The 12,309-nt window shown below is 35.7% G+C and overlaps 2 protein-coding genes across 5 annotated transcripts; both read left to right on the plus strand.

The window, feature by feature from the left end:
* The first annotated feature begins 929 nt into the window (after positions 1–929).
* LOC106747256 (TELO2-interacting protein 2-like) lies at positions 930–3,711 on the plus strand. 3 transcript variants are annotated; one of them, XM_014624615.1, is made up of 6 exons: positions 930–1,170; positions 1,508–2,252; positions 2,343–2,471; positions 2,546–2,707; positions 2,792–2,998; positions 3,202–3,711. In XM_014624615.1, exons 2-6 carry the CDS (start codon positions 1,707–1,709, stop codon positions 3,469–3,471), a joined length of 1,314 nt encoding a protein of 437 aa, XP_014480101.1. In that variant the 5' UTR covers positions 930–1,170; positions 1,508–1,706; the 3' UTR covers positions 3,472–3,711. The 3 variants fall into 3 exon arrangements, with proteins under 3 accessions (XP_014480101.1, XP_014480100.1, XP_014480102.1); XM_014624614.1 differs by having other exon boundaries at positions 930–1,137; XM_014624616.1 differs by lacking the exon at positions 930–1,170 and adding an exon at positions 1,192–1,331.
* Positions 3,712–3,914: 203 nt separating this feature from the next.
* On the plus strand, positions 3,915–10,809 carry LOC106747255 (probable cytochrome P450 304a1). Of its 2 annotated transcripts, none has more exons than XM_014624612.1 (7): positions 3,915–4,606; positions 5,782–6,033; positions 6,231–6,403; positions 6,488–6,757; positions 6,930–7,219; positions 8,935–9,191; positions 10,529–10,809. In XM_014624612.1, exons 1-7 carry the CDS (start codon positions 4,453–4,455, stop codon positions 10,705–10,707), a joined length of 1,575 nt encoding a protein of 524 aa, XP_014480098.1. In that variant the 5' UTR covers positions 3,915–4,452; the 3' UTR covers positions 10,708–10,809. The 2 variants fall into 2 exon arrangements, with proteins under 2 accessions (XP_014480098.1, XP_014480099.1); XM_014624613.1 differs by lacking the exon at positions 3,915–4,606 and adding an exon at positions 4,616–5,164.
* Positions 10,810–12,309: the final 1,500 nt, after the last annotated feature.

Genomic DNA, 12,309 nt, shown 5'->3' on the forward strand with positions numbered 1-12,309 from the left:
TAACCAGCGGCTGCATGCTCTTATGATTAAATTCGTCTCGCACGTTCTCGTACTAAAATCATCATTCTATCTTCTTTTGTTCTAATGAGCAATAAAGCAATAAAGGTAGAATAATACTTTCGGCACGAAAGCATACAAAACGAACTTAACCTGTGTGTGGCCATGACCAGTCGATAAGTAGTAGACCACTACAAGAGTCCTCATTGTTGAAATAGTTGCGTATACGTGTCACTGCGCAGGTATAATTATACCAAAAAATAACTGCGCAACGACACTTACGTACACAAACATTTCAAGAATAGGGGGACAGAGTGGTCATAGGTATCATTGATAGTAATTTTAAATTTTATCGTTTCATCAATATTATTTCAAAAACATCATAGGAATGACGGAACCTTAGTGCAACGTTATGACACTTCCATTTCAACATCTTCGAAATCTCCAAATCAGGATCAAAGTATGTTCATCATGATGTTGTAATTAAAACATGAAATACGACATATTTGAAAACGTTACATATTACATGTAATATCGTTGTAATAAAATTGTAGTAATGATTTTTCGCTTATTGAGAATGTTATATACTACATTGTTGTTAACAATGTTTGATCCGGACACTAGAAACGATATTTCTACACTATGATTTTAATATTTAAGAATATTATATTATCGAGTAACACAGCTTGAAAACATTCGTAAAATATGAAAATGTTGATAAAATCCACGTTTTGAAAGATTGATTTGATACTTCATACTTACCGGGCCACCTCTTTCCTTTTCGTTCTCTCCTGAACGAGGATCTGCGAATCATTGCCACGTTACTGGATGTATCGAATGCAGCTGCATATCGATCGCTACGTCGCGAGATATCGTGCAAGTTACAAACTCGTACTCACGATTACATTGTGAATACATCATGCTTTCGGCTGGCCCGAGCGCTGCCGTGCGTTGCCATGTATATAACTATTTTACTACGAAGGGTACGGATTTCGTCGCAACCCCTGCGTAATAGTTCGACTGCGATTTAATTGCTCGTAGCAGTCGGAGCGCACGTATACCGTGTATGCCGTAGTCGCTGTCGCCGCCGCCACCACCATCACCGTCGTCAGCGATCGTCGGGAAGCCGGCCCGATCTCGGTAAGCGCTGCCTTGCCGCGCACAGGGTGTTCCGTACGTCAAAGACTTGCATCGTTACTTGTGATTACGAAAGAACGTCGCACGCGATAATTGCGCCGGTATTCGACGTGATTTCGCCCAGTCTGAATAACTGGAAACAATGTCCTATCACGATTTATTGATGTAGCTATTTTGGTATCTTTTTTATCCCAATGGTAATGATAAGATGCGGTCGGATGTCACGTTCCAACAAATATTGCTGTAAATTATAGATGGACGGCAAATAATTTTTATTAATATAATCGCGATACCATTGTGTTAATTTCTAAGTTGCAACATAGATTAAATTTCTCTGAGGTCAACAGTCAACAGTCATAATTTATTATTTCAGATTGGCACATTGGCAAAAATTGAAAACAGAAATAGCCTCAATGATCAGTAAAGATTTAAACGTCAAATTTGCACTAAACCGTATAAAATAACAATTTGAGAGGAATGATGGATAAAATGATCTTTGCTCCAAACAAAGCTTAGAAAGAAAACAAGATCTGTAAACACGTCACTTTATATCATTGGTTTCTGAACGATATATGAGAATGGATGACCTGTTGAAGGAGTTAGGTGCATTGAGGATCAGTGGCAATTTTGGTGATCAGAACTCATGGAGGCCATGTATAAATTTGATTCAGAAGAGTTTTGTACCACAGAAGACGGTTGGCGAGACTCGTCCCTGCGAGGAGAAGGACTTTAGGGAGTACAGGCTGGTTGTAGAAAGGAATTTGAATAATGTACGGTTTATGTTGCAACATATCCTGAATAGTTGCAGAGAGAGCCACTTATCATTGAATAACGATAGCATGGCAATAGCAAAGACATTCAGCATGAATCTACTGTTGCTTATTGGTGAACACAGTGAGAAAAGCATCTGGAACACAGCAGAGTGTGTCAACATTTCCAAAGAGTTAATTGCCAACTTTTGCGAACTATGGGCCTGCCAAAGTGTTTCCACATTCTTCTCAGAGCATGAAAATTTTAATAAGTTATTATTATTATTAAGACCTAAATTATTGAAAGATACTTGGAAGACTTATCCAGCAGCTGTCACATGTTACAGATGGATGTTGCACGAAGTGGAAGTAAGTCCACACCTTTTCCTAGATATATCGAATCTTATAATTGGCACTTTGTGTTAAATTATGCGTTCGTTCTGTCTCCTTGTTTTGCAGAAACCCATGTTGTTTAATCATATTATGGAAGTGCTACCTACCACACTGATCCTCGTAGATGACCATGTACCCGAAAACGTATTAATAGGCTTGCAATGTGTACATCTCATTATACAACACTCCCATATGGTAATTATATAATAAAAGTTTAATCGCTGTTTATTGCTTATACGTGTATCTATCCACTTGTCAAAATGTTACAGAAAAAGGGACTGATAGATAGCGGCTGTGCTCAAGTGATTTATCATGCCTTAAAACACTTGACTTATCAGAAAGAAGTGAAATACATCATTCCCTTGTACACCTGCTTAGCCAATCTTCTACCAACTATCGAATATTGGGACGACAAATCAGATGCGTTTGAGGTAAACCTCCAATCCCGCGTTTAGATCCGTATAGTTGCGACGCAAATTTCGAGCGTGATCGTAATTTTTTATCCGCCTTTACAGTGGACAGCGCGCGACGAAATTCTCTCTAATTTGATAGACAACATGGCATTCGAGCAGAATATCGAACTGCGACATGCATACATGTCCAGTTTACCTCAATTACTCACCAACATAGGCTGCGGCAAATGGTGCGAAGCGCTCGCTCGCATACTCGTCGAATATTGCGAACATCACACTGATTTAAGAACGTTGAAGGCAACATTGGAGGTAAAGTGTTTGCTCTGTTTGAAACAAAATGCTTAATCGTGTATTATTTTCGTCACTGACACTAATTCGCCTTAACATTTTACATTTCTTCACTGTCAATTAAATGCAGCATCATTATCGTAATAATGGATCGTGCGTATACTAACTTTCATATGAAATAAGTAATATGTCTTGAGACATTCTTTTTTCCCTTTTATCCCTAGACCGCCAAGGCTTTCCTTCTGATGTTTCATCTACGAGTAGCAGCACATTGTGTCAGTCTCTATACCGCATTTCTGAAGCTGCATTTTGACTTAACGGAAACGCCGGTGTTCGATCGGGAAATCATGCAGAATCTGGAGGATTGTATCTGTTTGTTGTACGATCGATCGCGAAACGTAGGGCGTGCAGTCTTAAATGACGATCGAATACGTCCAATATTCAGCAGCGCCATGCCACTCGGATGCCGAGGCGATATCACATATTTCGAATAATTTATGAGATCATATGCCAGCGTGCATCGGAATTGTATATATAATATATTCTAATATATATGCGAATGTTTACACACACACACACACACACACACACACAACATATATACATACAAGTATTATTCTTGTGTAAACCCTTAAATGCATAGAGAAGTGAAATGCAATATAGTATTTAGATATTTTACTTGTAATGTAAGATCCTCTCAATATACACAGTCGTCTGTATTTGTAAACGTTTTTTTTTTTTTCGTTAGAATATATTTCTCTTAAATATCCTTGTGTGTGATGCGTGTTTTCATATAATTATATCTGAAGATAATTATGCTGTAACTTCTAGAAATAACATTTGTATATAATTTAAAGCTATACAAATTTTTCAAAATATAGCGTAAAAATTTGAATTATATCTCGAATATATAAAATTACGTTAATGAATAAGTTTTATTTGCGATATAACTTATTAACAGATGAAGGATTCACTAGTTATCTACTACGCTCACTTCACTGGAGTTTTTATTGTCTTTTTTTTCTTTCTTTTTTTTTTCTAAACAAGCTAAAAAGTTTCCTTCAGTTATTTAACCTATTTGCATCATGACTCTACTTAAGTTTCTGTGTTCAGACATCAGCGGCGTTCAACCAACTGACGATTGGCTCGTATCACCGCGCGCGGCCATATATCGGCAGTTTTATTTATTATTTATTTTATTTATTATTTATTCATTAACTTTTACAGTACACAGTAAACTGTAAACTTCAAAATAACAGAAATGAATGTGCAAAGCTTCTTTAAAACGTTTATAACTCGCTTACATCTCGTGTAAAACTCGTTTAATAATTTCCAGTCATCATAACATAGTAATTATCTCAATAACCTCTGCGTGGAATGGATCAATTAAGTGAACAATTATATAGTGACTGACATGCTCCGCTCTTTTATGATGCGCATGATTACGACATATATGTACAGTTGTGCATGTATGTATGTATATAAATACTTTGAAGATTGCAAAACTCGGTAGTTTAGTTGAAATTGTTTGCCTAAGCATGTCTCCGTTATTAATCGCAGTTGTCGTGCTGTTATTAGCGTTTAAATTTTATAAGTTTTCGTGTTATAAACCACCGAATTCACCTCCAAGTAAATTGATACTACATTTATATAATCTTGATAAATTTTATGCACGTATTGCAATGACGTTTTCGTTTCTAATTCAAAATGTTTCTTTTCAACTTTGCCTTTTAAAGGGTCCAGTAGCAAAAATATTACAATAATTAACATTATAATATTTCAAACTTCTTTCACACACAATATGTACGTAAGTGCCCGTGTATGCTTTATTTTCCACTGTTGAAAATAATAGTTATTTGAAATATAGTAACTCATATGTTAGAGAAGTGTAGTAACTTATATATTAGAGAAATTTTTTAACTATTACATCACCTGTTCAAAATTTCCAGGTGGGTTTCTACAGAATTTCAACGAAAATCATGTGAATCCATATAGGATATTAAAAATCCATATAAGGATTCACATGGTGTGAAAATCCATATAGAAATTCACATGATGTGGAAAAATTCATATAGGAATTCACATAGATTCTTATCTAGGATCTGAGTTTTGGTGCAAATCCCCAGTAACAACCGTAAGATTTCATGTGGATTCTATATGGATTCCCATCTGGTTTTTTTCAACAAGGTACTTTTCACTATATTATTGTTACATAACATATTTCTCTATGATGTGTGCAAGACCGCCATTGCAGTGCGAATAAAATTCTACTTGAAAAGGAATATTTTTCAATTCTACGTGATTCAATTACAATATTCAAGGTTGCCACAGACCTACAAAATCGGGAAAAGTCATGGAAATTTAAAATGTCATGAAAAACCTGGAAAAGCCGAGAAAAAATGTAAAAAATTCTGAAATTTTTAACATTGTCTACAATTCCCTTAAACGTTCTCAACTGTATTCTTTCTTCCAATATTCATTTTATGTTGGCTTGAATTTGCATTCTGGATTATATTATGTTACTAAACTTTTAGGTTTGTGTTACTTTTCTAATAATATAAGTTTTTCCTGCATTACCTGCTTTCAAACATAAAAATTACAAATTAATTAATTTAATTAGTTTAAAATTACATATTCCCCGTAGAAAATTCTCCACTATCTCCTGGAAAAGTTGAGGAATATCAGAATTTATTTTCTGTGGCAGCCCTCCAATATTACAGTTATTAACCACAATTATAATTATTATATTTCGATATCAGAGAATAACAACGATTATTTGCAATTCTGAAATGTTTTTGACATAGGTGTTTTTAGAATTCCGATATCAGGATCTTACTTGACATTACTGTTGAGAAACTACTCCTTCCCATATAACACTGTCGAATATTATGCAAAGAAGCTGAAAACAAAAATCATCGGCTATTACTTAGGTTCTTTTTGGGTAGTAGTAGCTAACGATTATGCCAACATAAAGGAAATACTCAAGAGGGGCGAATTCAATGCTCGAGTTACGGAAGTGCCAATTATAAAAGACCGATCTTTTGGAAAGATGTTGGGTAATAAGAGAAAATGTTTCTATTGTCAAATTCAATTATACGACGTATGACTTTTTTTTGTAAATTAACGTATTTTTTACCTTCTTCCCTCTAAAGAAATATGTCTTTAGTTCATAAGATACAGTTTCACGTCAATGAAGATAGTAGACTTTTTCCTTCGCACGGCATTTATAATTAATTTTAGTATAAAATTGTAGGTATAACTTTCACCGATGGTCCATTATGGCGTGAACAGAGGAGATTCTTTCTTCGTAATGTACGGGATTTCGGATTCGGACGGCGACAGGAAGCCTTCGAGAGAGAGATTTTGGACGAAGTATCTCTGCTTATCAATATCTTAAAACACGGACCCATTTACGATGGAGAAAAGGTACGTCTATTCTAATAGATAAAGGCCGTTTCACGAAAAGATGATCAGGTGGAGAGAAGAAATAAAAAATCTTGTTCTTCGTAGGAAATAATAAAAGGCAACTTAGCGCTCTTTCCAGACATTCTTTATTCGACAATAGGTAGTTCTTTGTGGAAGGTTTTATTCGGTCAAAGATTTGATAGAACCGAACACGACATTCCACGGCGGGTATGTCGCCTATCCATGATGTTTGTAAGATCGCTCGAATCGACAGGTGGTGCGATCTTTCACCTACCTTTTTTAAAATTCTTTGGAAACATGTTCGGATACAAAAATGTAATAAAATCAAATTATTTGGTAGCAGATATCATCCAGGTAAATCCTTTTATCAAATAACGTATATAATCGTAGGTAAAAAATGTATTGAAAACCTATATGTGAAACCTATTTTTTGGAATAAATTTACGCTGGAAGAGAAACAAAGTATTATATTGAGTACACACTTCGATGGAAGCGTTTTATTGTAATTCTGCATTTTTGTATTTAGGAATATTTGAAATCCCTAGAGACAACTTTCGGCGAAAATGTTGATAGAGGATTCGTCGACAGATATCTGAACGTATTGAACAAAAACGATAAATCGCAATATTTCTCAGAGAAGCAAGTAATCATGATGCTAACTGATGTGATGCTGGCTACGTGCTCTACCATTCCAGCTACTGTTACCCAAATTATCAAGTTCCTGATAAACCATCCTATGGTCTTGAAGAAAGCGCAAGATGAGATAGATAAGGTCGTTGGCACTGGACGTTTGGTGACATGGGATGATCGAAAGAAGTAAATTATTATTTGTTTAAGGCAATTATAACATTCCCCATATACAGCATATGATATCCTATGGACTTTCTGTGGACATCTTTAGGACATCGGGATGTCCTCAGGACATCCTCAGGGCGTCTTTAGGAGATCTGTGCTGTCTGGATCTGACCTCAGGGAACACATAAAAATATCAGTTTTAGTTGCAAATATCTTAATTCTCAAATGGTCAATCTTTTTCTAATTGCACGGACAATTAAATAATATTTCAATGTATGTGTAGGTACAAGTTTGAATTCTCTCAAGACTCGCTTCATGATACAACTGCTTCAAATGCACGTGATACTGAGTATCTAGTAATAATCGTGTGAACAATGAAACAAAATAAATACAGTAAGATACAGGAAGTCATACTATCTCTGATAGCACATGTTGATTTCATATATACGTTTTATAAACATATACCAAATTTTATATCACTGTTTATAAAACAAAGATGTTTCTTAAGCAATATGTACTACTTAAGATACTTCTTTTATCACTTAGTTTCATTACACTTTTGTTTTCATTTAATGAATGATATCCCAGAAAGCACAGAGAGTTAAAAAAAAATTCACAAGAATTTAAAGAATTTTATGAAAATAATTCTTTTTGCAGTTGAAAATGAATTCAGAATTGGTGACATACAAACGAATTCTTTTTGAATTCTGTTATCTAGGATTGCTTCTATTAATATTATTAAAGAAAGCGTTCTGATTACTTTTATGTAGAATTTATGTTTCATGACAAAGTCTCTCAGACGAAGAGGCGCCGTAGAATTATAGAGTGGTATTCATAGTCGGATCTTATACGAGGAGTGTTCAAATTTCAATTATAATTTATTATTTATTCCAAAAATAACATAAGAGAAGTAATTTACATATTGTCATTTCTCAATATAGTTTCCCTCCTTTTCAGTGCACTGGCGCGGTTTTTCCGATAAATCCCGTATTTCTTGAGAAAATATTCTTCTGGCTGCAGACGTACCCACTTTCGAACAACTTCTATGACCTCTTCATTGGGACGAAACTTTTTCCCCCTTAGACACTCTTTTAAGAGTTCAAACGCATGGAAATTAGAGAAGGCAAAGTCCGGACATTTCTCCTTCATTCCTTTTTCTTCATATTGTGTCAATAGTAAAGGAATCATCTGCAAGCCTATCTGTTTTCGTCTATTATCATTTGTAGAATTCAGTGCGCGCATACTTTTCGATAATGAAATTTATTTTTGATACAGCTATCGACACTGATCTTAAATGTAGAAGCAATATCCCGCATCCGTAATTCGACGATCATTTTGAATAAATGTGTTAATCTTGTCAGCCATCTCTTCTGTTGTCGATGTTTTCAGGCATCGAGAGTTCATTCTTGACACGTTCTCGGCCATCTCTGAAAGCTTTACTCCTTTTATAGACGCTTATGTCTGACAACGTTTCTTCATCAAATTGTCTTTTAAGTTTTTCTTAAAAATTTCTGATGTTTTCGCGTTTTCTTTCGTAAGAAATTTAATAATAATCGTGAATCGCTAACTGTTGCGAATTTTGCAAAATGGTATATTACTTTTCTGCTCAGTTTCATCCATTCTACTTGTATACCACGGGAACCGAAATTAGTTTGGAACATCCTATAAGATCCGACCGTGGATATAGTTCACGGACTTTTATCATTGATTTATGTGACGTTTTACGTTGATTACAGTTTGCCTTACACAGAGGCGGTGATCCGCGAAACGATGAGGATAAATTCATTGCTTCCGCTCGGCATATTTCACAGAGCCGTCAAAGATACCACTCTAGGAGAATACACGATATCGGCGAATACACCAGTTGTAACTAATTTAGCAGCGATGCATCATGACCCCGACCTATGGGGGGATCCGGAAAATTTTCGACCGGAGAGATTTATAAACGAGAACAACGAACTAAGCAAAGATATGTCACTGCCTTTCGGTTTAGGTGAGTTGATATATAGAATGAGGCAATAACTTGGAATATCTTCGAAAAGTAAAAATATTTTGTTAACAATTGGTTGAAGATGAAAAAAGTTTATATTCACAGAAGATGGTCGAAGTGACGACCATTATTAATTAATCAGTATTATATTAATGCAATTTTTGCTGGCTGAATTTTTCTCCTATTCTCATATTTCAAAGATATTCAAAGTGATGATGTATTGTCACCGCAACCGCAATTCGCGTCCGCGTCGGTTGCGGGACTTCTTCGCTTCCGCGTTCGCGCGGCAGTGGACCCACCTCAGCTGGCCCAGTTTATTTCGCCAAAGGTGCATCGAATCCTTCGCCATTCCTCGTGGTAGAGCCTCGTGGTTCTTAAACGTTCTTCCTCGATTCCGCGGACACGTCGGGGAGGGGCCGGGAGAAGTAATAACTTGGAGACCAGTTATCAATTCCACAATTAATAATCGTAAACCGAAGGTGATATCGGAATAACGATTCTTGAATTAGCCTGAGTTCTTTCATTACTGGCAGCTAAATTCAATACCGCGGGAGATTCCGTAACGCGATCAAAAGGGAGCGATCTCTCGCCTGAGATGTTCCGCGAGATGCTTTATGCGGCGGATCGGAACCGCTCGACGGCAGCTATTCTAACGTGCGTCGTTTTAACGAAAAAAGCTCTCTTGCCCGGCGTCGTTATCTCGCCGGGTTTTCCCTTTGGCCGCCACAGCCGGGTCTTTCCCGACAGNCGGCAGCTATTCTAACGTACGTCGTTTTAACGAAAAAAGCTCTCTTGCCCGGCGTCGTCATCTCGCCGGGTTTTCCCTTTGGCCGCCACAGCCGGGTCTTTCCCGACAGTGGTTTCTCTGCTTCCGGCCAATCGCGTACAATCCGATCTAGCTCTTCGCCAGAAGAGCAGTTTCCACGACAACCATACGACCTCCTAACACGGCTCAATATATAATATACAATGCAATACCGACAATCTATAATATACAATACATCACCGACAATATATAATATACAATACAATACATACCGACAACAATTTTCCGAGGACTGTGCGACCGGCAACTATAGAAGGCAACCGAGTTCCGCGCCCGAGTCTCCGGGATCCCTACGCTCGAGACTCTCTCGAGTACGGCCCTTGTCGCCCTGCGACGTAGCCTCCTCAACGAGTTTCCGCCTCCTCCTCGACCAGGTCACGGCCTGAGTGACGAGCAAAAATTTGCATCGTCACAGTATATAATGTTTTACTTCCTCTGTACTGCAATTGCGGAGAACTCCGAAAAGATCACATTTTCATAATCTAATCGTCTAATTCTTGTGCTTTGTATGCAGGTCATCGGGTTTGCCCGGGAGAAACTTACAGTAGATACAATATGTTCGGGATGATAGCCGCCCTGTTGCAAACCTTTAACTTCTACCTGGTCGAAGGTGAACCGTCGAGAATTAAAGACAACTTATCAGGTCTTATTATAACTCCGAAGGAATTTTGGGTACGATACGAATTGCGTTGATTTATCTCGTCCTCTCCTTCCATAACTCGAATGGTATAAACTTGATATAATTGACACTTATTTTGATAAAGAATTCTTGGTCCGTCGTTGCAAGACGGCCGAGAGTCTTAAGTGTATCAGTTGTTATCATTCGATAATTACGTGAAATCATAATTACGACGAATTTGAAAGCAAAAATATTGTTCATTCAATACCATGACACATATTTACAGATTTTTAAATGAAGAGATATTTAACTATTCTTTAGATTTGCGATATTGAACGGATTATTGTCCGCGAATGCATGTATTATAATATAATTTAATTGCATATAATCATATTATATCATCATCTTATATAATCATATTATATAAGTTTATATTATATAAGATATATATATATAACAGATTATTGTCCGCGAATGCATGTATTATAATATAATTGTATATAATCATATTATATCATCATCTTATATAATCATATTATATCATCATCTTATATAATCATATTATATCATCATCTTATATAATCATATTATATAAGATTATATACAATTATATTATATTATAATACATGCATTCGCGGATAATAATCCGTTACATATATATATATAAATAATATGATTATATAACTTCATATAACCAATCGAAAATCAATTCATCATTCTTTAAGCTATATTTTATGATGCGCGTACATCTAATATATATGAGTACACGTACGTACGTACATACATACATACATACATACATACATACATACATACATACATACATACATATATAAGTATGGTTACGATAACGCAATTACAAATACTAAGTAATACGAGACTGGATGATATCAATAAAATTATGTGTATTTTTCAAAACTATATTTTAGCTTTCAAAATAAACTTCATGTGATCGGAGCAACATAAATAATGAGGCGATAAGTAACTGATAATTAATGTAATACAAAATACTTATGTCATATTTCGCTTGATGTAAATCAAGTTTCCAATGAAATAAATAACAATAGTATTTCATAATGAATCATGTCGACATGCACAATATGTAAAATAAGGTTACACAGCATACTTTACCTGAAGAATGTTCAGACGTTATCATTTTGGGATATTGTAATAATTGTAAAATATCCTAAGATAGTTGAAATCTCCATTGAATATCCAATATACAAGTGTGACGCCTATATGATATCGGATATCGATATACGGATATCTTAAACGACGTCCGAAGGATATCCGAAGAAACTTAAGAAATATCGTAAGATATATTATATATCCAGGTAGCAAACAAACATATGTCATATGTCGATAATTTTTTAATTACTGGATGTCGTTTTTGCGAACATATCTGTATTCTAATAGTTGTATTAATATTAGTATTCCTTAACGAGAAATGACTCGTCGAATCGACATCGATTTAGATATTGTGAGATTTCAATAGAATATTAGAATATCTCGGACATTTAAGACACTAGTGGGATCGCATTTAGAAATCTAGCATAATTTGGAACATCCTCAGAATGAAGTGTGCTGTATGAGATAATTTCTCTCTCTATTGGAAACTTTGATGTTAATGGCCAAAACGAATGTACAAAATCGTGAGAAGTCGTACAAAAGAAGAA

This window comes from Dinoponera quadriceps, unplaced genomic scaffold (assembly GCF_001313825.1).
Source record: "Dinoponera quadriceps isolate SergipeBrazil2010 unplaced genomic scaffold, ASM131382v1 scaffold2304, whole genome shotgun sequence".
Taxonomy (NCBI): Eukaryota; Metazoa; Arthropoda; class Insecta; order Hymenoptera; family Formicidae; genus Dinoponera; species Dinoponera quadriceps.